This window comes from Phaethon aethereus (assembly GCF_964289735.1).
Source record: "Phaethon aethereus genome assembly, chromosome: 2".
Taxonomy (NCBI): domain Eukaryota; kingdom Metazoa; phylum Chordata; class Aves; order Phaethontiformes; family Phaethontidae; genus Phaethon; species Phaethon aethereus.
The window spans coordinates 25,806,430-25,832,792 of record NC_138582.1 but is presented as its reverse complement, the minus strand read 5'-3'; the positions used below and the strand labels follow the sequence as shown (position 1 = coordinate 25,832,792).

The 26,363-nt window shown below is 44.3% G+C and overlaps 1 protein-coding gene across 1 annotated transcript in view; it reads left to right on the top strand.

Annotated features, from left to right (window-relative positions):
- Positions 1-10,737: 10,737 nt before the first annotated feature.
- The window catches only part of LAPTM4B (lysosomal protein transmembrane 4 beta), a gene marked incomplete at both ends in the record, with an annotated part of 62,301 nt that continues 46,675 nt past the window's right edge, over positions 10,738-26,363 (top strand). The window contains one exon of the mRNA XM_082014571.1: positions 10,738-10,833. Within this exon, the coding sequence (XP_081870697.1) occupies positions 10,738-10,833 (96 nt within the window). The remainder of the gene's footprint in view (positions 10,834-26,363) is intronic.

Genomic DNA, 26,363 nt, shown 5'->3' with positions numbered 1-26,363 from the left:
AAAGTCAAGCGTTCATCTTGGCGTAGAAAAAAAGAATATGTGTGAGACTGGAAGTTTCTGTAAAGCTCTGTGGCAAACCTTTGCCTGTGGTCAACACCTGTGAGAAGAACTGGATGGCATGCCCTGGAGTTTGCTTAAAGTCCAGTAAACTTGGAAGAGAGCAGTAAAAGAGGAATAACTCCATAATGATGATGATGCTATTCAGTTCCTTTAAAGTTGGTGATATCTCAAAGCTCGGGTTATTGATGCTTAGTGTGCTAAACAGCAAAAGGCACATGGGGGAAAGGCTAAGCAGGCTCCCAAGTAAAGTAGTGAGTTACTGCTTGAAACCTGACTGACATCTAAAATGATGAAACTGGGAAGCGTTTGCTGTGTAACTTACAGGCAGTAATAAATTACAATTACAGAAGACGTGTTGTTTTAATTTCTCGTGACTGTACTTGGAAATCAGTGTTGGTTCTCGGTATGGTGGAAGAAAATGATTTATCACTAGACTGAGATTGTTAATAAAAGACAAAACGATCATGACTTCTACTGGATATAAGTAAGAGAAAATCCAAACAAGTACGTAAACAGAACATGCTTGATGGGCAAAACTGGAGGGAATATCTACGTTGTTCTACAGTAAAAAAGAAAAATTGAGCTTTTAAAAGAAGGGGGGAAACCCATAATCGCATAATGAAAAAGGGAATAAAATCTGGCAACATTCCCAGTATTGAGCCATACTCAAATGAATCCATAAATTAAACATTAACTAATCTAACTAATGGAACTAAAAGGAAGTAACTACTACTTGATGTATATTAGCTTTTCTTAGAAGGTATGTCTCTCCTATCAATCAAAGACCTGTGACCTCTCTGACCACACACTCAGCACAGCATTAAAAACTGTCACTGAGATTTCCTTTGCTCAAGCAAGCTGGCAAGCAGCAAGACACTGCTGGCAACATAGCAACCTATTTATCCAACAGCTCCATCTCATCCTCATATGCTGTATTTCATGTTCTATAATTGGCTACAGACTATGGATAAAATGTACCCATCTGTACCAGTCAGTTTAATGCTGCATCCAGCACAAGCATTCAGGCCAGAAGGCCAAAAAAATCCAAGCATGACCTTCCACTGGGTCCCTGTAGTAAAAGGTCAAGTGTAAATGCCGGGATGTTTGAGTAGTGAAGAGGAATGGGGTATACAATGCCAATACTGTGCTCATCAATTAAATAAATACCGTCATGTCTTATGCCTGCAGTTTTAAAGGCTTTTACAAAACTGGCTAGATCCTCACGCTAGTGGGAGAAGTAATAAACATACTTAAAGGACTAGAAGCAGTGTCTGATGGGTAGAGGTTTAATTTATGAAAAAAGACTTGGAGAAGACTTCATTGTACAGTAGGATTACTAGGATATGAGGTGCTAAAGTGCTCATTAGCCTGATGGAGGAAGAGACGATGAGTTTGAGCTGGATACAAGACACCTGGCCTTACCAGTTTGGTTGGTAATGGTTGGAAGCAAGCTGCCAAGATCAGCAGTGGTGTCTCCACTTCTCAGTGTCTTCAGACATGCTGAGCCAGGGGATGGGAAAAGCCAAAGCTCTTCCACCCCCCGCAGTGTAAGATGGGGCACAAGGTTCACTAGCTCTGTTTAGCTGGGAGAACTAAAGTTATTACAGAAATTCACAGACTTACCCCAGCTAAAAGGAGAGAGAATTATTGTTCTTTATTTATTGCTAAGGTATTGGTTAGTGGTATAGAAACACTGCAGAGTAGAAAATTTCAAAGAATAAACATGCTTTTAACACACCATACTCCATCTTTAGATGTACTTTTTACACTCTCTTTGACTTCATATACTTTATTTTCATGTATTCATCTTGTAAGCATTTTCACTAACATCAGTTAATACATGTGTAGCAAATAAATTATCTTAAACCAAACTTGCATTGGCACTTTTAAAATTTCCACTGAACTTGCAAATTATTAATAGCCAAAAATTATTCTAGTGAGAATCATTTTGGGTTAGTAATCCTCAAAATTAGCAAACTTGTTGTGTCTTTATTCTTCTTTTAATTGATATCTAGATCAGTCCAGCCTGCTTCTGTAACATAATAGTTATTGTGTACCACCACAGTAAGATTCACTTATGCTGCATGAATTTCCTTCTATATTTGGACATTTAAGAAGGAAGAAACCTGTATGTGTCTCCCCATGATGAACACCAGAGACAGACAGAGCTACGAGACACTCCAAATTTTCACACCTGACATGTCTTCTGGTTTGGCAATGTCACTAGGCGGCAGCTGACACCTGTGCAGTTCTCATCTAACCCCAAGGGAGAAAACCTCCATTACGAGCCATGGCCAGGGCTTCTGGTGGTTAGTGATGGCAGACCTGCTATCTACAGATGCTGTTGGGTGGTGGCTGGTGGATTAATTAGTACCCTTCAGTTTTAGTGTTAAATAATATACTTTGTTTTAAATATTTGCTTCAGAGGAAGACCTTGCTGTATTGCTTTCCCTGGTACCTGTGTTTGCTTTTATTAGAAATTACCCAGTGAGTTGAGGACCACATGAGGGCTGAGGAACATGCATAAGAAGGAAGGAGCAGCCAAAGGAGGCAGTTGTGCACCAACCCCAAGCCTCTGATACCACTGTGAAACCCCAGGAGATCAGTGTGCTGCACTGCTGTGGGGGGCCCAGGGCTTGCCATGTGCTCCTGGTGTGTCTCTGGAGGGACTGAGACCCCTTGGTAATGTGGGGGTGTTGGGCTGATGGCCAGCTAATGGGTGGTGGCTTGAAAGAGTAGAGTTTGGGGCAGTCCATGGCCTAGGCTACTTCTAAATACCACCCAGTGCAAGGGAGGATGGGCTTTGAGGTCTGCTGATGGAGGGAAACGTGAAGCAATGGCCCAACTCTGCAAATCCCACAAATAAGATGCCCCGATGAAGGGACCAGGAAGGAGTTGCAGTTGTTTTGACTGCTGGAGGTCCTCTTACAAGTAAGGGTCCTTGAAGCAGTGGTGAACACTAATGCCATGGCCCAAAGACCCTGACAGCTAGACACGGTTACAAACACCCCTGGGCCTTTACCTGATGAGCTAATGGGGCATCCTGTTGGTCAATATGGGACCTATAAGTATCATACTTGGGGAGCATGCAGGAGGATCACCACCATTAGCAGCATGGCCAAGAATAATACAGAAAAACCCATAGTGTCATTGACCTTGAAAAAAGCATCAAGAAAGGCTGAAAATAATTCATGCTCCCACCCTATGGGCTGGGACTTACTTACAAATATTCCAGAAAGACAAGGGAGATGCCATGGCAGAGTGGGGTAGAAGGTTCTTGAGAGGTTTGGCACCACAAGATGAAGACTTGCATGGAGAAAAGGTCAGAGCTCAGCTAATGGTGTTAAAGGAATTGGAGCAAGAGATCAAATCTGTCTGATATGTGATTTTACTCCCCAAAGAAGGAAATGCCCGTACTGCATCAAGCAAATGCTGTTTACTACTCTTTTCAGGTCTGTATGAAGCCATGCTGCTATACGATTCATGAGCCTAAAGGTACCTTCAAGTAGTGGTTTTAATTGTTGCTCATACCATCTGAATAATTTGCTCGTTTTCTAAAATATAGTAAACTACTTAAACAGCCATTATATTCTTGGTTTTGTGTTTTGCAGGGGCAAGAGGTGAAGTTTGTAATAGATACTTGTCCAGTCTATTAGGGTATTAAACCCTGTAGCCTGGTCAGCGGGGACGAAGGATGGAGTCCACAGTAAGTGTATGTTCAATTTGTAATAGTGCTGACCCCATCATCTAGTTCTAGGGGTGGAACATACTGGGCATAAACTGCAGGGTTTTGGTAGCTGGGGACTGCAGGGGTAACCTGTGTGGGAGGATGCCATGTCCTGTGCTGGTCACAGCCAGTGCCAGATCATAGAATCACAGAATCATTAAGGTCGGAAAAGACCTTTAAGATCATCGAGTCGAACCATCAACCCAATACCACCATGCCCACTAAACCATGTCCTGAAGTGCAATGTCCACACGTTTTTTGAATACTTCTAGTGATGGTGACTCCACCACCTCCCAGGGCAGCCTGTTCCAAATGTCTCTTAACTCCATTGTAAATACTTTCTGCACACCAAAACTTCAGTGATGGGAGCCTGTGGCAATACCATGCAATCATGTTTAGGAAAGAACAGCAGAGGCAAGGGAGAGGAGAAAGGGAGGGGATACAGAAGAGTCACCTGAGGGGAAATGAGAGAGACACATGGAAGGACACATTGTTAGGAACATGATGAGGTATATACTTTTGGAAGGAAGTGCTCCATGCTGGAGCAGGTATGCTTCTGAGGAGACTGCAGCCCCATGGATAGCATATTGTGTCTGACACTGAACAAAGAGTTCCAGCTCATGTTATCAAATTGCAAATCTGCTGCCAAGCAAATAATTAGATAATCACCTAACCTAATTTTGAGGCTTCTGGTGAATGTAGCACAGATGGTTTCTTCTCACCCAAAATGTTGAAATTAATCTGCGAGGCTAGAATGAATGGGAAGACTAGAAGAAAAAAGAGCGAACTGGATCACACTGTATTGCAGAGCTTACCAGCCTTCTTGTGAGTTCTATATCTTCACAGCAAAACTGAGTGGCTTTCAAGTCAGAAACGGAGACAAAAAATGAGGCAATAAGGCAAACTTTTTCTTGGAGAACATTTGTTTTTTCTGGTTTACGAGGGAAACATATAAAATATTTTAATTATATGTTTTTTTAAATCAACAACTGTAAAACAAAATTATGAAACAGTGACCCAAGGGAACCAGAGTTGCAAATGCAGTTTACTGTCATGAAAGAAAATGAGTAAGTATATCAGTTGTCTGAGAGGTTAGAATCACTATCTTCTATAAGGCAAATCATGACAAAATGCCCCAGAAGTGAGACAGAAAGGTCCACGCATTTCTCTCAACAATTTTTAAAAGTCAAGAGATAACTTAAAAAGAAAAAGAAAGGAAAAAAAGAAACATAATCATTTATTGTCCATTTTTTGGTACTGAAACATGAGAATTTGACTAGCTCTGTGCAAGCAGTTGCATACCATGAGGTGTTGTTGTGATGGCTCTGTAATAGGTTCCAAGATGTGCTCTGAGTTGTCACATGTTGGAGAAAAATATTGTTCTCACCCTGAATTTTTTTACACAAACCAGGAAAATGAATGACCTTTTGAACCCATTTTGAATTGTGGCAGCAGTCCTGTTTTGTCGCATGTTGGCCATTCTCCACGGCAGAGAGGTGGTGTCAGGCATTTATTGCAAGGCTACTTTTTTTAGAAAGCATGGGTGTTTTTTAAACTTTGTTGCATTAAATATTTCTGTAGTCCTGAATACTTGAATCATTTGCAGCCATCCTGAAACACAGGCTCTGAAGCAAGCCAAACAAGGACGTGGACTCTTAAAATGACTCTTTGCTACAACCACAACGTTGTCACTGCCCTGTGCCTAAGGACAGTACCCAGACCTTGGTTTCTGGACAATGTTTAACCCTTTTCTTATCTTGTCTTAACCTGGCCAAATACAAAACCATTAACAAGTACTTTGCTCACTCTGGAACACGTGGCTAATCCTACAAGCAGAAGATGCGGTTCCCTTGAGCTGCCCTTTTGTGTATGTGCTGTAGGCAATGCTGGGCAACAGTGTAATTCACAGAATCGTTAAGGTTGGAAAAGACCTTTAAGATCATCAAGTCCAACCATCAACCCAACGCCACCATGCCCACTAAACCATGTCCTCAAGTGCCCTGTCTACACATTGAGTACTTCCAGTGATGGTGACTCCAACACCTCCCTGGGCAGCCTGTTCCAATGTTGAAATACCAAGGCCAATTCAACTATACTCCACCATTGCTGTGGCCTGAGAGTACAAAGAGAAGGTAGGAATGATAGGCAGCTTCCAAGCCACCCATCCTTTTCAAGCAATCTTGTTCAGAAAGGTATTAAAAAGGTTGGGAAGAGGAGTACCAATTTTAACGAGAGCCAGAAAGTGCAAGAAAATGCCAAATAGATCAGAGCATCCTCTGGCAGGAGTGAGAAGTTGTCCCCTGAAGTGAGGAGATGATGGGAGACACATGTACAGAGCAGAAGCAGGACAAAGAACATACTGGGTTTTTTTGACAGCATGCAGCAGGGAGAAGAATTGGGAATGAACCAAATTTGGGCTGGGTCTTTCCTCAGCTGGCTAGCATAGCTCTCAGGGTGTCCTCTGGGGAACAAGTGGCTGTATGAAATTAGTTTAGCAATTTAAAGCTGTGCTGTGGTAAGGAGGGGCAGGCAGGAGCCATGAGTCTGCATTTCTCTTCTAGATATGTCCTAGAGCCTACACACCGACCTGTGGCTGACCAAGGGTGTGTCAGGTTTTGACCCTCTGCTGTGTTTAATTTCAGAATCAAATGTTCACTTGGAAAAATTCCTTACCATATCATGGATCCCACTGGAAAGATTATCTTTTTTTTCAGCACAACTAAAACAAGTGCTTCTGAGTAGGCTGTTTATTCACTTGAGTTTATATCACTTTCTGAGCAAGGCAGTGATACTGGTCCTCTACAAGTTTAATGTATAAAGATGATAATCTGGAGTATTTCTTGTACCTCTAGGAGCCTTGACAAAACTCAGGTCTCTTTCTGTTCAGAAGTTGTCACTGGTGCCTCTTAAATGCTCTTCCACCATTCTGGTTGCTTTTGGGTGTAAGATCAGATATGATGGATTCACAGGCATCTCTGTAAGAAGTGTTTGTTTTATAAGGTAAGGTGAATGGCACGGAGGCTTGAACTATGGAGGCTGTGGTTTTGGGTCCGTAGCTCTGGTAATACTCGGGCTCTGAAAAAATCAGTAAACACTGAGTTTTGTATATTTGTGACCACTTTATTTCTGTTGAAGTACTTGATGCACTCTTGACAGCATACTTCTAAGACCTTTAAACATTGATGTAACAGCTCCATTAAATGGAATTCCTTCTGCTAAGTGGTGGCTGCTGAAGGCCATTCAGCATCGCGGCCAGTGGAGGGGCACACAGCAGCGGTGGGGCCTGTGTTGGTGGTCAGGTCTGGAAGGAGGAGACCAACGTGGTGCCAACAACTATCTCCGACAGAAACTGCCGCCTGGTGCTGATGTCCCGCCAGCCAACTCTCCTTCCAAAGAGCTTGCGCAGATGCCAAGGCAGGAAAGCAAATTCTCCTCTGGATGAGGTTTTGCAGAGTAAGCTGCAGGCTTGACTTGCAGCAGCCAAAGTGTCTTCTCAAAATCCATTTGCCTACTAGAAGAATGGATTGCTGTGCATTGGAGCCCAGTGAACCTCATGCTGTAAACCATGTTGTGACCACCCCCACTTTTACTGCCCCTTGCATCTTTTTGTTTTAATTTGTTTTAATTCAGTTTGGGGCTATGTCTTTGCCTCTGCAGCTAGTAGCAAGGGGAGTGAGCTGGGATCTGTGGGTGGGTCTCCCCAGCTTGTGCACTGTCAGCTGCTGATGAGAGCTGAGGACTATAAATGCTGCAAGGCAGGGACTAGGTCTTCCATCTGCAAAGTACGTAGTATGCCACAGAAATAAAAATAGAAAGAGCAGATTGGACTTCATCATTTCTCTAAACTCTGCCTGTGATTTATACTTCTGTGGACTTCTAGCGTTGGTTATTTCAGGAGTGTGATACGCAGCCTGATGCTTCCTGATCTTTCCCATCAGGCTTTTTCAATAGAAATTAATAATTATACAGGAAACTGCTCTGAAGTAATTAGTGTTCACCTTCTCATTCTTCCTTCCTTTTTCTTCTCAGGATATCCAAATTAAAAACATTGATAGGAAACCGTAAGCAAAAGAAGACATGCAGTTAATTTCTCCTTACAGAGATGAGAGCAGTGCTGGGGGATGTTATACAAGGCTGCCACCTCCAGCAGCTCCAGGACCTGGGGTTCCTCCTGCCTGGCTGCTGGAGCCCAGCTTGTTGTGCCCATCCCAGGCTGATGGATGCTGCTTTCCTGTTTGCAGGCACAGGACACCAACGGGGATGGCTACGCAGGTGGCCACAGACAAGGTGCTGCCTCCAGCTCTGCCTCCTACATGTAGGACTCGCAGAAGTCCTAAGTATAGACCAGCTGGTCCAACTTGATATTTGCAAGCAGATCACACACGGTTTGGGACAGACACAAGCTGTCCTCCCCTGAGCAGCCAGTCCCAGGCACACAGGCTGTGACCCATGGTTCCACTCCAGCCACTGGCGCTGAGCCCCTTGCTCGCCTCCCTCACGCTGGTCCCCCCAGGAGCTGGCACTTAGGCCTTGCAGCCCCCGTGCTGGCTGTGTGCTGAGGGAGAGTACACCGAGAGGCACTTAAGAAAGGATCTAAGAAGAAAGGGTGATAAGGCACAGGGCTGAGTCAGGCAAGTGTACTTTACACACAAGTGACCCCTTTTGTATCCCTTTCTGTCTGATCCCCCCTTTGCTCCTTCTCGATCCCCTTCCCCTAATCATTCCTTCCTAAATTTTGCAGAGTCCCACAGGCCCCTCTTGAATATCCCAAATCTTCATGTTCCTCTTCTTTGACCCCTTCTTATCAGTTACAAAGTCCAGGTGACCCTCTCCAAAGCCGCCCCTGAAGCTCCTCAATGGCCCATCAATCAGTAACTGAAGACTTTTGGTCTTTGGCATTGTCTCCGTGGTCCCTTGTCCACCAGGTGTGTGTCCTTGTTTATCGCTTCCCCCTTAATATCTCCTTGCCTTTGAAAAGGTCCTTGGTCAGATAACCTTAATGAAGCAGATGCTTTTACCTTCCACGTACCCTTACAAAGTGCACATACAGGATTTAGTCTTTCTAACTTGCTTACTTTCTGGTATTAAAGATCGAGGTTTCTCAAAGTTGCCAGTGAGATAGTCCAGACCATGTTGTTTGGGATTTTCCGTTGGTCTCTGGAATATTTGGGTTTTTTCAATATGGATGTTTCATTTTACTAGAACTTTAGGGTCATTTTTGAATATGAATCTTGAAAATAAAATATTTGACTTATGCCTATAATCTAGTAAAAATTATAAACTCAGTGCCAAGTGGCTTTTCTCTTTATGCACAAAAAAAACCCCCAAAACCCCTGAAAATTTTATAAGGACAAGCTAAGAACAGAGATTATGTAAAGTCCCTACTTAAAGTATTATTAATTTAATTTACTGTAGTGGCTTTACAAGTTAAGGCATAGTTAGAAATGTTCCTCCGTGCCAAGTTAGCTTTTATCTTGGAGTTCCTGTTCTGTGCAGATGTATGTATGAAATAAAGATCCCCAAAGCAACCATATAGGGAAACATTTGAGAACTTTTCAATGTTATATTTTGATGATAAATTGCAGGATTTGGTAGGAAGCCAAAAGAGATGGCAGTAAATAAATTATTCTTAGGGTCATGCTAGATATGCAGACCTCCTGGTAGAATTTTCTTCATTATTTCCTCTAGAGAATGATACAAGTCTCAAATAATAAAATATGAAAAAGTCAGCTGCTTGGTAGGAAGTTTAGGTTCTTATTGCAGCCTTCTAGTACTTAAAGGAGCCTTATAAGAAAGATGGGGACAGACTTTTTAGCAGGGCCTGTTGTGATAGGACAACAGGTGATGGTTTTGAACCAAAAGAGGGCAAATTTAGACTAGAGAGAAGGAAGAAATTTTTCACAATGAAGGCGGTGAAATACTGGCACAGGTTGCCCAGAGAGGTGGTACATGCCCCATCCCTGGAAACATTCCAGGTCAGTTTGGACGGGGCTCTGAGAAACCTGGTCTAGTTGAAGATGTCCCTGCTCATTGTAGGGGGGTTGGACTAGGTGACCTTAAAAGTTCCTTTCCAACCCAAACTATTCTGTGATTCTGTGATTCTACCTGCATCAGTGCTTGAATACGCAGCATTGGGTCCTTCCTCCTAATGCTGCTTCCCCCAGCACCATCCGGGCATTAACGGCAGGTAGTGACAAAGGGGTTAATACTAACTTGTGTGTCAGCCACACCAGGCAGTCCCAGCCCCCGTAATAGGCACAACTTTGGGACTGGATTAGGAGGGCACTGCAAAAGAAAACAAAGGTTCATGGCTTCAGCATCTGGGGCAAATCCAAAGCATGCCATGATCTTTAGTGGGCATGGTGGTGTTGGGTTGACGGTTGGACTGCATGATCTTAGAGGTCTTTTCCAACCTTAATGATTCTGTGATTCTATCTCCTCCGATGTTAACTGTCTTTAACAGCGAAGTGGATTGCTATTTCTACTGGTTTGCCCGTTAAGAACTGGTACGCGCCCTGCTAAGGAGGGTCCGCGCTCACCCCGCCTCACTCCGCGCCCGCGAAAGGCCAGGCAGGAGCACGAGGAGAATGGCGCTTTCCCACCACCCCTGGCAGGCCGGGGACGCGCAGGCCGGGCTCTCAACTCACTGAATTCCCTCAACTTTGCACTTTAGAATCCTTCTGTGCGTTGCTGCGCCCGCTCCAGTGCTCTGGGGTTTTGCAGGTGGCCGGTTGGCGCTAGTGCCCGCGCGGGCGCGGAAGAGTTTGCGGGCAGTACCGCGGTCCGCGGTCCGCGGAACAGTCTCCTGCCAGGGAATCGGAGGACAGCTCACCCCGCCCGCCGCCGCGCGGGCCGGCTCCCTCCGCTCTCGGCCCCGCCCCCGGCCCCGCCTCCGCGGAGCGGCGCGGCCAGAGGCGCGGAGCGGCGCGGAGCGTGGAGGAGACGCGGAGATGCTGAGTTCCCCCTGGGCTCGCTTCTACTCCAACAGCTGCTGCCTGTGCTGCCATGTCCGCACCGGCACCATCATCCTCGGCGTCTGGTACCTGGTAAGCGCCCCCGGCTGTCCCCGTCGTCCCCCCCCCTCCCCGCCACCCCGGGGGGTGTCCCCCCGCCCCGGGTCGCTCGGCGCCGGCTGCGGGTGCAGCCTCAGCTGCTGTCCGGCACGGGGGTGTCCCTGCGTTTTTGGGAGATAGCCCTCCGAGGAGTCACGTTGTATGATTAGCAGCGTGGCGCTCAGCCGGCTGCAGCGGCTAACGCGCGGGTCACCACCCGGCGGGGCGGAGGCGGGTGTCGAGACTCTGAACTGGGAGACGAAGCCTGTTTGTGTTTAAGGGTCCGGGGCGCGCGAGCAGCAGATACAGAGCACACAGGCAGGCTCACCAGGGTCTCTGGCGAAAAGCTGTTTTGGGCATGAAAATGTGTCGAGTGAAGATCCCTGACGTGAGGGGTTTCCCTGGCTCCCCCAAACTTCGGAGGGGTGTTTCTCCGGCCCGGGATGACTGCAGCACTGAGGCCCCGCTGGCGCGTGAGCTCTGGCGAGGCTGCCCGCGCCCTGACCACGCTGCGCAGAAAACCTGGTGTCACCTCTGGTCGCTGCTTGGTGAAGAAGTCGGGCATTGCTGTCGCTGCTGTCCTCGTTTGTCAGAGAATTGGTTTGTCAGTAGGATCTTGGTCCGCCTGGCAGAGAGATGAAACCTTTCAGGCAGCTGCCATCAGGCACCGGAAAGACTTCTTCCGTCTGTCAGGGTTACAGAACGCGAGCGAGGAGCTGACCCTCGAGGCAGAGCTTTAACGGGTTATCATCAGTCCCAGAGGTTGTTCGACACCCCGTTATTCAGCCAGGGGAAAGCCTCGGTGAGGAGGAGACACGTTAAGCCCTCAGCTCCTCTCCTGTCTGTGACATCTCAATCCCTTGGGTAGCAATGCAGGAAAAGCGGCTTTCCCAGAGCCGGCCCTGCCACAGTCGCAGGGTTTGCAAACGTGTCCCAACGATAAAAAGAGCGGGTTCGTCGCTGTAGGGGCACTTCTCAGCCTGCTTGCTCTTCCCCATCTCTTGGTGTGAGAAATCAGTCTCCCCCTGAAGCCAAGGCCACGTAGAGCTGTTTGCCAAGCATCATTTTTCAAATGATTGCAAACGGAAGCAGATTGGACCTGGGTTTATTTGCTAACTGAAATTCCCTTCAGAAGCAAGTGAAAAACGCAGGGATGGCCTCCATTGTAGGACAACTCATTAAATAATTTAATTCAGCATAATAAAAAGGCTAGGTTAATATTGATGTCCTACAATTCATATAAAATGCTTTATGTCCTATAAAATACATATTTCACCACAGAGAAAATGGTGCATTAGCTGAACTATTTCTTGCTCCTGGTTTAATAAAATAGTTAAATGCAATATCCACAGCCTGTGGTACCCAGAATATTGACAGTATTGAAAAAGATGCCCCTGTTTGCCTGGCTGCAATGAAATTTCAGTAAGTTTTAATATGACCTGAATGCTTTTGAACATTTCTTCCAGGGTGCTTGTTATTTCTTTCTGCCTTCAGCTGAATGAAGCCTTTTCACATTGGCTCCACAAAGACAGGGATACAGTTATTTTAGCTGTTCAGTGGACCTAAAGATATTTGAGGAAGAAGGAATTAAGTGCATCAGCTAGTCTTATATACAAAGAAAACACTGACATCTTTTTAGACTTTGTTATCTATTGAGTTGCTAACATTTAAGTACCAGTGCCCCAATTTCACATAGTATTTTTCTGCAAAACATGTTTTAGAATTTTCTTTTCTAACTAGCAGCAATTTCCTGATTTGCACTTCTTTCTTTGCTTCTTTTGCTTTCATAGATTTTTCAGGGCAGATTCCTGACTGACTTCAAAGTGACAATAACTCATACCATGTCAGGGTGCACATTTCTGTCTGTGCTTTGTCCTCAGTTGCAAGTATTTAATTTTTAAGATTAACTATTAAGAACAGAAATTTAGATGCATGTTGATAATAAATGCTAAACCTTTCTGCTAGCTTACAAAGTTAGGAAGCAATAAGGAAGGAAGGGGTAGCCCCTTGAGTAAATGGCTACCCTGGATGAAAGGTCTGGTTTACAAAGTCATATACAGAACTATTGTTTTAAGAAGAACAATAATCATAGAATCATAGAATAGAATAATAGAATAGTTTGGGTTGGAAGGGAACTTTTAAGGTCATCTAGTCCAACGCCCCTGCAATGAGCAGGGACATCTTCAACTAGATCAGATTGCTCAGAGCCCCCTCCAACCTGACCTGGAATGTTTCCGGGGATGGGGCAACTGCCATCTCTCTGGGCAACCTGTGCCAGTGTTTCATCACCCTCACTGGGAAACATTTCTTCCTTCTCTCTAGTCTAAATCTGCCGTCTTTTAGTTTAAAACCATCACCCGTTGTCCTATCGCTACAGGCCCTGATAAAAAGTCTGTCCCCATCTTTCATGTAAGACCCCTTCAGGTACTGTAAGGCTGCAATAAGGTCTGCCCAGAGCCTTCTCTTCTCCACGCTGGACAACCCCAACTGTGTCTGCCTGTCCTCAGAGGAGAGGTGCTCTATCCCTCTGATCATTTTGGTGGCCCTCCTCTGGACCCACTTCAACAGGTCCACGAGTTTCCTGTGCTGAGGGCTCCAGGGCTGGACACAGGACTCCTGGTGGGGTCTCACCAGAGCGCAGTAGAGGGGCAGAATCACCTCCCTTGACCTGCTGGCCACGCTGCTTTGGATGCAGCCCAGGATACGGTTGGCCTTCTGGGCTGTGAGTGCACATTGCTGGCTCACGTCCAGCTTTTCACCCCCCAGTACCCCCAAGTCCTTCTTGGCAGGGCTGCTCTCCATCCCTTCATCCGCCAGCCTGTATTAATATTGGGGGTTGCCTCGACCCAGGTGCAGGACCCTGCACTTGGCCTTGTTGAACCTCATGAGGTTTACACATGAGCCCATCCCTGGAGCTTGTCCAGGTCACTCTGGATGGCATCCTGTCCTTCAGGTGTGTCAGCCACACCACTCAGTTTGTTGTCATCTGCAAACTTGATCAGGGTGAACTCAGTCCCATTGATGAAGATATTAAAGAGAACTGGTCCCAGTACAGACTCCTGAGGGACACCACTCATCACCCATCTCCATCTGAACATTGAGCCATTGACCACTACCCTCTAGATGCGACCATCCAACCAATTCCTCATCCAGCCATCAAGTCCCCATCTCTCCAATTTAAAGAGAAGGATGTTCTGGGGGACCGTGTGAAAGGCCTTACAGAAGTCCAGATAGATGACATCAATACCTCTTCCCTTGTCCACTGATGTAGTTGCTCCATCAGAGAAGGCCACTAGGTTGGCCAGGCAGTACTTGCCCTTGGTGAAGCCATGCTGGCTGTCTCCAATCATCTCCCTGTCCTCCATGTGCCCTAGCAGAGCTTCTAGGAGGATCTGTTCCATGATCTTTCCAGGCACAGAGGTGAGATTTGATACCAATAGCACATGTGCTATTGAGGGTTTACATAAAAATAGATGCTGTCCTGGTGGCAAATTTTTTTTCTGCATGCATTTTGGGTGGTTGTATTACTCCAAACCACACGTGAGCTATGAGTGTTACCTCAAATAAAGTTCAAACAAAAACCCCTTTGATTTTTCACCATGCCAACATGTGTTCTGTGTACTGTTTGCCATTATGCTTTACAGGAAATTACTTGAGAAAAAACATCCCCTAGAGAACAAATAGTTTTCTTCTTGCTTTTTCATATTTTGCTACCTGTAAAGTGTAAGTTTTATTAATTTCATGACTATGAATACAACGATTCAGTAGTAGAGGCTTCTGAAAGAGGGAAAAATAGTAACTTAGAAGTTCTGTCAGACTTTTAAAATAACATTTTCACATGTTGGACCAGCTTCGAGTGAGTATAATCTCAGGAGGCAGAATTTAATGACTGAGTAGATGTGGAAAAAATAATGCATTTCTCTGGGATGATGTTTTAGCTCTTTAGCTTTAATGGTTTAATTGGATGTTTGGGATCCTACAAATAGTGGAGGGAGTGGGGATCTGAGAGCAGGCGGAGTGATCAGGGCTGCATGATGAAAACACTTTCCCACACAGGTAAGGGGAGGGAACACTGTGTGCATTTCCAACACATGCCCAGCAGCCATGGACCTTTACAACAGCCTCATAAAGTATCAATAGCTGGGAAATAAATATTTAACTTTGCTTTATTTTAGAACATAATGGGTCTCAGAATGCTAATGTTTCTATAGCTCTTGTATTTCACTGGTTTCCTCCTGGTAGAGCCATAGGTATTGCATCTAGAAATAGTATAATATGATATAATATAGCATGATATTGCAATATAGTAAACATAATACAGTATGCATACTGTCACAGATCACTGAGGTACTTCAGTATAAAAAGTAACTTGTGAAGGGTGGAGCAGCCAGAGGAAATTTCCTGAAAAGAATATCTAATTGGGTTGCAGAATAGCCTGCACTTCAGGAACTAGTGTGCTGCCTTGGCGAGAAAAGCTTAAGAGGGGGTGCTGCAATGTTGAATACAAACATTATCCTGGAGATTAAGGTGGCAGTAATATGGCTGGCTGGGGAGTAATATTTATTTCAAAAATTGAGGACGAGTCTGGTTCAGCTTTGATTATTAATCTTTGGGTTTTATCCTACCGCATAGATTTTACACTTCTCTGCATTGTATCAAACATGAAGTCAGAGATCACAAGTAAAAACACAGAAACATTTTGGGCACAGAAGTTTTACAAGTGTCATATTTTGGAAAACAAAAAAAAAAATAAAAATGATAAAGTGACTTTCAGCAGCTTAGTGTTGCTCTGGACAGTTGTATCAGCACGCTGTTCAAGGCAGTGACTCTGCTGAAATGAGCCAACTTCAGCTCTGATCTCCCCCAGGTGCTGGAGTCCGGGGGAAAGCTGGCACTTGTGCCAGTTCCAGGTGACCCAGTCGGTACTGGTGAGTCAGAATAACCTTCCCGTCGGTAACAGCATTTATAAAAATGGACTCCACTTTCTTTACAGAAAACACAAAGAAGGAACAACGTCAGATGCGCTGACAGTATTACGGAAGGATTACCCACTCTCCCGACACATGGCAGTGGGGTTTATGGACACCCCAAGGCTCCACCAGCACCGACTGGGACCACGGGAATTATTTCCCATTGACTTGGATGGGGGGGAAGACAAAACTTTAAGGCATCAGTTTAGAAAAAAAAAAAAAGAGCATTAACACAAGGAGCTTTCATTTTTGAGCGATGCGCAAAATGCTCAGTGCCCTGGGCAGGGGCTGCTCCTCCCCATGGTCCCCGCGGTCCCCACAGTCCCAGGTGGGCACTGCGGGAGCTGTCCAACCCCACCGGAGCTGCTGCCGCTCAGCTAAAAATAACAACTAATGGAAGGCTGAGAACCTTTTATAACCGTGAGTTATCGAGTTGCACGGCTCCCTCGGAAGGACGTGCAGTAAGAACGTAAATAGAGCAAGCTGAAGTTTTTAGCCAGGATGGCTTCAACATTTGAGCTGCTATTTGCGGAAAGCTTGGCATGAATTGCTAGTCATGACATTTCAGATCTGCATTTTTCTGAATACATGGTTGAAAACGCGCATAATTTCTGTCTGCATCCCAGTAGTATTTTATTAAAAGGATTGAATCTTAATTGATGAAAAAAATGTACTGGTAGTGACCTCTTTATATTGTAAAGCAAAAGAAAAGGACTTCTTGTTATGGCCTCATTGATTTACAGGTTGAACACCCTGCTGAGATGAGTCCACTTGATCTGATGTCAAAAATATAATCAATGTATGTATTTTGTGACTGGGCCACACTTATTTCCTTGTCTTTTTCAAGCCCCGTGCAAAACCGCATGTATGGCCATGTGCTTAAATACCAGTCAGAAGATTACTGAAATCTTGGCTTACTTGGCAGGGAGTAGAGATGAGCACTGACTGCTCATGTAAACAAAATATACCTACACTGGGGTCCTTCCAAGCCGCTCTGTCCTCACTTCTCCAACCTTACGGTATCTGAGACTGCTCATGTCAGCAAGGAGTTGTAAGCGAGGGTCCCTTGAACAGGATGGAAAACCCTTTTCAGGGAAAATAAAGACATTCTAAGGAAAGACCAAGTTATTAGTTCTTTTCAAACCTGTGAGAATTGGGAGATTTTGAAAACTAAAAAAAAACCCTGAAGCTGTGAAAAGGGGAAAATTGCACCATTAGAAAGCCTGGTGTTACAGGAAATTGGAAACTTTGTTATCCCGGTGCGAGGTTGTGGGAATTTGGATGAATACAAGTATGAGGCCTTGCATTTTACTTAGAAAATTGGCTTGCTTTGGTTTTATATTGAATGAAATTGGCTAAGAATAAAGGATCTCCAACTTCATCTATATACAAATGGTCGTAGTACATCAGCCAGCTCACTGAAGGCTCTATTCCTTCTATGAGCCAGGGATGTCGCTCTCTGTGTCACACCAGCGCGATACAGCTTGGGTGTTAGGTCAAGTTATCCTACAGGCACTGCTGCCTTTACCACTTCCACTAACAGTCCAATACTGGTGGCAACTGGGGGAAGAAGTCTTGCAGAATGGGGCTTGCTGTAGGTTCACCAGGTGATTGCCCCTCCATGGCCCAGACCTGGGCAGTATATTTGGGGGGAAGAGTTGGATGGTGCCAATGACATGGCTGATTCTCGGCCCTTGGTAGGAGATGTAGTGTCAAGCAGCAGGTGAGATTTCTCCACTGGCAGGTGAAGGGGTCAGGGTATAATGTGAAATTACTTGAGATTTCTGATTCTTGTGGTGGAAATGACTGCAGTGACTAAATATTAAAAAACCAGTAACATTCTCAAGTAACTCATTGGAGACGTCCTGTGCGCATGCATGTTTTTGCGGAGAGTGGAGAAAAAACTTAGAATTCATTATGCAAAAATAAAAATATAAATACTACTTTAAAGGCTTCCCTGTATAATTGATGTACATGTTGAATATCCAACTGAGACTAGAATCAGTGGAAATTCAGGGTATTTGCTCCTGGAGTGGATTGCATCCATTTCATTATCTTCCTCAAGACCAGTGGGAAATAAATGACTGATCCTGCACACAAATACCTGCTCAGGGCCTGCATGGTAGTTTCTCAAGAAACTGAAAATACATGTTTGCATTTTAGACATGATAGAGCAAAGAGTAAAGGCTGGCACTGATCACTAGCATGAACAAAATTATCTTGTCTGAAGGACCTTGTCAATAACTACATTCTGATTGTAAGTTATCTGGAGAGATAGTATCAAATAACATAACAATTAATTGCTGCAAGAATGGCTTCTGGAGAACTCCTTAAAGACCTCCCTACCATGCACAAACCCAGGTTGGTTTCTGCAGTGCTGGACCTTTTCCCACCTCCTTTCTCCAATTCATGCTTCAGGCCCTCTTCAGTTAAACTACAGAATAAAGTAGCATATGGGAGGAATTTAAACCACACAATCGATAAGATAGCTTGCAAAGACCCTAATCACTCACCTCTGGGTGACAGAATCAATACATGAACAGGCCAGACAGATTATCTGAAAAAAGGATGGATTCATGGGTATACCATACCCCAAGTTACCTGTGCTTTCTGTTCTGAGTGAAAATAAGCAGGTTTGTGTGTTTGCTGTTTTGCAGAGAGGAGCAGAAACAGCATTTTGTCAGTCCTACCCAGACTCTGTCGCAAGTCAGTGTGCTTATTAATGCTTTTGTTTAAAAAACTTTTTAAGGCATTGGAGGGCTAAAATTTCTTGTAAGCCTATTTTGGACAGTCCATGTATTTACTGAACTGTTCGTTAGTCTGTAACACAATACAAGGATTTGTGAAAACATCTTTAAGCTCTAAGCCCCTTACATACACGTGTTTTCTTATACGCCCAAATACCACAGTAGGATTTTTCACAGAGTATATGAATCATTGCAACTATAGCTGATAATCTGCATCAGTTTTCCAGGGTAATGACACAGCTGTCAACTCAGAAAATGCAAACTTTTGTGAAATACTCTTTTTTTCTTAGTCAGGCTTTCAGCTGGATAATAAATTCATGGGGATTACAAGGAACAGTTGTCTCCCTCCAGCAAGAAAACAGACGGTTGGTTGTAAGAGGAGCAAAGTTTACATAAATGCTTGTTGAAGGGAAGGAAGCCATTAAGAGTCCAGTACGCTATAAATACATTTGGTTTTTATACAAAAATCATGAATGTATTTATAGAAAGGAGGTATTACATTAATCAAGTAAAATGTGTTTAGAAGTTCTGTTGAAGGTTAATATGTATCTCCTAGTGAGCCAAAGGAGAACACATTAAGCTTCATAAACTGATCGTTGATTAGACTGACGTCAGAAAAAATGCAATTAGTCTTATATATTCCTGGACATATGGAACGGGTGTTGCGAAATAGCCAGGAATTAATTGCCTTGATTGCTTTCTTTTTCTCGGGTTTTATTGTGAGGTTCATGCTGGAAGTTTAAAGTGGCCGAGGCTTGAAAATGTGCATGGGAGTTTCTGTGGGCTGGAGGTTTAAAGCCCCAAATCTCCAAACAGCAGAATAGGAAGGGAAGAACCGCGCTCGTTGCTGACGGTGAGGGAGAGTGCTGCTGGTCGAGCTGAGGCAGTGAATCTGCCAGGAAGGCATCACTGAAGAAATAATCTGGACTTCATCATAGTGCACTGTTCCTGGACCTCCTGTGGGTCTGCTCTCTTTTGGATGTCTTTGGTCAGCTCTGACTACCGTCATTTGGTAGTCAGTCTTCCTTTGCCTTGGAAGAGCTTTTTCAAGTGCTGTGGCTGTTTTTCATTTCATTCCTGGCTTGTGCTAAGCAAGGTCTTGTTCTGTCAGGAGATATATTAAGCTACTTAAAACAGACAGGACAAGTGGTTTTGGCAGAAACACAGGTTTGTGGGAGATTTTCACCTTGCAGAGGTACGTTTCTGTTGTGGTTTAGCCCCATCCAGCAACGAAACCCCACGCAGCCGCTCGCTCACTCCCCCACAGTGGGACGAGGGGGAGAATCGGAAGAGTAAAAGTGAGGAAACTCATGGTTTGAGATAAAGACAGTTTAACAGGTAAAGCAAAAGCCGCGCATGCAAGCAAAGCCGAACAAGGAATTCATTCACTGCTCCCCATGGGCAGGCAGGTGTTCAGCCATCTCCAGGGAAGCAGGGCTCCATCACGCGTAATGGTTTCTTGGGAAGACAGACGCCATCAGTCCGAACGTCCCTCCACCCCTTCCTTCTTCTTCGTCCCAGCTTTATATACTGAACATGACATCATATAGTGTGGAATATCCCTTTGGCCAGCCTGGGTCAGCTGTCCTGGCTTTGTCTCCTCACAGCTCCCCATGCAGCCCCAGCCTTCTCGCTGGCAGGCTAGCACAAGAAGCTGGACTGTCCTTGACTACTTAGCAACAGCTGAAAACATCAGCACGTTACCAACATCATCTCGTCCCAAATCCAAAACATAGCCTCATGCTAGCTTCTGTGAAGAAAATTAACTCTACCCTGGCTGAAACCAGGACAGTTTCACAACTGTGAAACAGCTGAAACAGCCCAGACAGATCCGATACATGTGATCATGTTGTTCACTATTTCAGTCACTAGCTGTACCGTACCACCCGTCGTGGTGTGTCCACTTCTTCCGTGCATAACTAAATCCCTGCCATGTGTTGCAGGGTGATGCAAGGATGCAGGTTACTACTCACAGCCCTGGTCCCTTGAATGGCTTCTGTGGGTATTGCCTGTGGTGACTGCATAGAGTAATTGATCAAAGGTTTGGTGTTTTTTTTTTAATTAAGTGGGCATATATGGCTTGCTCTCAAAAGTTGGGGCACACTCCTCTCACCAGTGCAGTAACACATGTCCAAAGAGGCTAGAGGTGAGCCTAAGCACAGGCAGCGTCATGGGCTGGTGTGGGTAAGGCACACTAACCGCTGGCCAGGGCCAGCTGCCTTGGGCAAGCCAGCCCGGGTACTCAGATACAGCTGCGTGGACTAGCCCATCCTCTGCCACAAGTCCACACTAAGGTTCAGGCCCATGGGAGCTGCCACAACTCACATCAACAGCGACATTTTAGCAGGTCAAAACCTCAACCTTTCACAGTCACCTGCAAGACTCAAAAACCCATTTTTGGAAGTCAAAGACAAATGCAGAGACAAAATAAATCCCAACTGACCAGTTGAACAACTCTTTTTCTTAATGAAGTTTTAATGCATACCAATTCTTTGCCAACTCTCCACAGCATCCTGAACCAGGATGTGTTTTAGCAGAAATTATGAGCGGGTCTGGCAACATTATAACTTGAACACAGATATTTGATTTTATTTCCCCAAGGCTGGGCAGAAGACCTCAGCAATCATTTTCAGGACTTTGCTCAGATACAGGTTCAACTTTCTTTAAATACAATGTAAAAGTAACAAAGAATCCAGTGATAAATTTACATACAAATAGCCGATTTCCTTAAACCCTGAAAGGACTAAGATTAAGTATATAACAAATTAAACTATCTCTGGGGAGGCAGAAACCTCTAGTGTGCATCCTGCACATTCTGTCCATCTAGTTGTTTTTTTTTTTTAATAAATTTAGTCATTACTATATTTCATTAATAACAGACCTCTTGTGGTTTGGGTTTTAGGACTGTTAAAAGGCTGGCAGCAGACGGTAGTTGAGTCATTTGTACAGAAGAGTGCTGATAAATTACGCTGGACTTCCTATATCAATTTAATCAGCATAGCCTTTAAAGTTCAATGCATAGTGCCATTATAATAATCAAAGTTGAAATTATATATAAAGTCTGACTAAAATATTTTATGTAGCTTTCTATTATATGCTCTCTATAATATGCACTCTGTAATATGCTAGTCTGAGCCTGCCTGGATCATTCTTTGACTTCTCATGAGTAATATGAAAAAATAGGCAACAAGAATTGCAGACTCTACCCTGTCTTCTGCAGATTAAAGAACACAAAAACTTAATTGCTACTTCTGATCTGACTAATGCTCTCCCTATTCCAGTGCAGTATTTCAGGTAGCAGCCAGAAACATCCTTTAAGAAACCACACAGGGAAGTAAGGAGGAAAGACTTGTGCAGGGAAGACATTTTATTGTATTCTACTATTACTTTAATGTTGGGCAATAACCTGAAGCAGGAAGGCTTACATTTTAAAATGCTTTGTAATACGACTAAGCACTTGCATTTCCTGAATAAACAGCTCATCCTTTTCTGTATTCCTTCAACATTTTGTCTTCAGTAATAATGTCTGATAGTGAGTTTCGCTGGTGAAAAGGGTGAAGGAATCCCTTTTAACCCAACTTTACACGTCCGTCTTTCTGTTTCCCTTCAGAGTGTTATGTTTCATTGGGTGAAAAGATAAACCGAGTGTCACCAGGTTTCCTTCTTTGGACCATTCATTATATTGTGCATCACTAACACATCTGCAGCTTGTCCCCCAGCACTGGAGAGTTGAAACAGTTTCATTAGCACAAGGCAGAAGGCTTACACAGCAGAAAAAAGAGAGGGATATCTACTCTGACAACCAGAATTCTCCTGCTCCTCCTTTCCTAGGATTTCAAGCCACTGGCTGAGGTGTGCTCAGATGTAGCTCCGGGGTCCTATGCGCCCTGAGGGGGAAGGTGACTGAATCATTGCCATGAGGTCTGCAAAGAAACTTGGGCACACAGAGGGGACACCTTGGTCCTTCTCACGTTGTTTGCCTGCTCTTTGTAGCAGTCAGACAGTCGTAAAACCTTTATTGCTAAAATTGCCTCCTTGTTTCCTCTTCAGTCAGAATTCAGAAAAAATATATACCTTGCCTAACGGGGGGGTGGGGGGGTGGGGGGGGGTGGGGCGCGGGAGAGAGAGAGAACAGATAGAAAAATCTGCCCCTGAGGGCAATAGATCATAAACCTTAACCCATCATCAATGCTAACAGAGAAGTTTGGGAAGGGTGCCCCAGACAGTGCAAATCTACCCTGAACTTTTGAGTTAAACCCTGAACTTAACTGTTTTTTCCCTTTTGTAGGGTTCTTGTGTCCTCTTGATGAGCAAAAGTGTTCTTGCTTTTATTAGTATCTTCTACGCTAGAAGAAAAAAGCAACAAAAATGCAAAGAACAGTGCCAAGTGGGAAGGCAAAGGTAGATGGGGAGAATTAAGGATGTTGAGTTAGCTTAACTATACATTTTCCATATGTTCTTATTTTTTCTAATAGTAATACTGACTTCAAATATCCCAAGTATTAAAAATATTCTTTTGTTGTTAGTTTGGTTTCAAGGAGCAAAAATAGTTTAAAGCTTGGGTTTTGAGAGCGAGCACCTAGAGTCATAAACTTATCTTGAGTTTTTTGAAGGGAGGTAGAGAATATGGGATTTTGCTTGAGACTTTCTTCAGTTTTATTAAAAACATTTAGGATTTCTTACTAGTAAAACTAATGTTCTTGGTGTTTTGCTTCAATAATACCTCTGTAGAGGGCAACAAACTAAACCCTGCCAGTTTTGTGGGGTATTGAAAACATGCTAGAATTGTGCGTGCCAGTTCAAAACCTGGCCAAAGTTTAGGAGCCTTGGTCAGCAACACCCCGAGATGACTCACCATTCAAAGTCCTCAGAGAAATCCGCTGTTATTTGCTGCTCAGTCACAACCATTTTTGTTCAGAAACATCATCTCCTCTTTCATTTGGTAGCTCACACTGTGTCAGGTATGGGACTACACAGTGAACTACAGTGATGTTTTCTGTAACTGGCTGCCCATATCAATCACAGTATTACAGTTCACAAATACTGATTACAGAAAGTTGGGGGGTTATCCCAGAATTACTGTGTTTTCATTAAATCTATTTTTTCTTTATTTCCTATATCATAAAAATGAAATTTATCTTTGCAGTTTTCTGTTTTTCTCCCCTTATCTAAAAGTGTCAGGGTTTTATACCTACGTGTTGCTGTGGTGTTCACTATCATTAAACCAGCTCTCTGGAACTGTAAAGGGCCCCCGACAAGGGAGCACAGGCAGTGAGTTAGTTCTCCACCAATGCAGAGATTTAACGAGTGTGCTAAGTGGATATCTCTTGAGTTCAGTGAGGCTGAAAACAGACCCAGAATTAAAAGTGTACGTACATCTTTCACCGCGTAGACAGCATCCGGACAGTTACATGCATGGATTCAGTTATAAATTGAACCCTGAATACAAAAAAAGCTAGGGGTTTTTTCTGCCTTTTTCCTATAAATGTAAGGATCTCTCTTCATCGCATTAGGAGTTCTTGGGAGAACTGTAGTAGATTATTTGTAGAGGGGACCCTGTGGATTTCAATAGAAGCATTGGTGTATTTTTAATGCAGTATATCGATTTAAAGTAAGCTTAATATTTCCCCTTCTAAACTCCTTTATCAGAACAATTTTATTTCAACTCTTGACTGTAAGCTGGGGGAAGGCAGTGAAAAATTAAGCCATTGCAACTCCTGACAATTCTTTTAGTATTTATGGACATCTGTGTAAGTTGCTGGCTTGAGCATTTCTCTGTCTGCTTGAGTTAGGAATCAGCAAAAGATTTGTGTTAATGACATGTTCTTAGGAGCTACTGGAACTAATTTTGCTTTAGATAAGCTGGGATAGGTACCATGCAGCTGCACTTCTGTGACGGGTCTGAAATTATAGTGGTACTCGTTTTCTCATCACCTCCTGATGCAGTGGTTCCTGACACCTTCCCTCCCCTGCATTTTCTCTCCATGGGCCACTACAATGGAACAAATGATGTGGAAAAGGCGGCAACTCACCCATTGGTGACAGAGGTCTGAAGTTTTAGTGCATTATATAGTTTCTAAATGCTGGATGCTGTCTGTGGAAGACATGACGTTGCTTCCTTGCATCTTAAATGCTGCGTGTTCCCTCCAACAGAGCTGCCTCACGTCGTACGTAAGCTGCTGGTTCTTTATCACGGTACAGATGGAAGCAGCAGCAGTGGCTGGCAGTGCTGGTCCTGGTCTCAGCACATGCTGCCTTTCTCCCTCGTGCCTGCATGCACCTTCTCTCATACAATTGTTGCTCTTTAAAGTATCTTCTACTCAAATCTGAAATCGTGTTTTGTAAGCCCAGAGCAGGAAATCCAAGTAATGCTCCAGTATTTGGACTAGCTATTTACTCCATAGTGTTTTCCATCTGTTTTCCCCTTTTCATGATACATTCTAGGGTCCCTACAAAGCAGAGCTATTTCCTCCTCTACATTTGTGAGAAGGTGGATGTATTCCATCTGGTTGCCATAGAAGCAAGATTTGTTTGTTTTTTTTTTTTTAAATTACTCTTTTATTTCTGTATCAGGATAAGGGGACAGTTGGACAATTCTAGAACTTTCTGTGGGATCTTTGTCCAGTCTCTTGTTAGGACACTCTGGGCACCACGGTGCAGGGACTAAGCCCAGGTGCAGAACTGGGGGCTGATAATGGGGTCCATCAACAGCCCCCAACATGGCAGGTGACAAACCAGGTCCAGGGGCCATCCAGGTGGCCCTTCCGGGAGCAAAAGGGGATGAGACCAGGGACACAACTGGAGACAAGCTATAACATGCATTCAGGGGGTCCATTTAGGAAGCAGGGCTGGAGACCAGGGCTGGGACTGATGACGCTAGGCTGAGCTGAAATGGGGTCTTGGGCCATGGGCAGGGGTGTGGGGAGGCCCAAGGTGGGGCTGGGCAGGGGTGTGGGGAGGCCCAAGGTGGGGCTGGGCAGGGCCAGTAAGGCCTGTTAGTGCCCTCAGGGCTCCTCTCCTATAACTCTGTGTAGCACTATGGCCGTAACCAGCAGCAGGACCCAGTGGTCACAGTTCTACCTTGATAGTGCAAAATCTTGCATTTTATTCTTACAGCTGAACACGACCCTGCTGCATGTTCATGAACATGTTTCTGTTTCTCCATCCATAAAAGGAGGACAACATGTTTCATTGGGAAAACAGTGACTGGAGAAGAGAAGGCTCCAGGGAGACCTTATTGCAGCCTCCCAGTACTTAAAGGGGGCCTATAGGAAAGATGGAGACAGACTTTTTAGCAGGGCCTGTAGCGATAGGACAAGGGGTAATGGTTTTGAACTAAAAGGTGGCAGATTTAGACTAGATAGAAGGAAGAAATGTTTCACAATGAGAGTGGTGAAACAGTGGCACAGGTTGCCCAGAGAGGTGGTAGATGCCCCATCCCTGGAAACATTCAAGGTCAGGTTGGATGGGGCTCTGAGCAACCTGATCGAGTTGAAGATGTCCCTGCTCATTGCACGGGAGTTGGACTAGATGACCTTTTGAGGTCCCTTCCAATGTAAAGATTCTATGATTCTATGAAGGTATAGGGCTTAGTTGTTTCCTGAAACTTTGCATAACAAAAATTTTTCCTAAGCATTGTTAATTAGTCGTTACATTATTTGTTGCTTGAAGGAATGTAAAACATCTTGAAGGAAATCTTGGCCCTATTGAGAGAGTGGAAAAATCTACTTTACTTTTCCTAGAACAGAGATTTCAACTCTCATACCAACTGTGTGTATCAACAGGGAATCACTTTATGCTCTTGTCC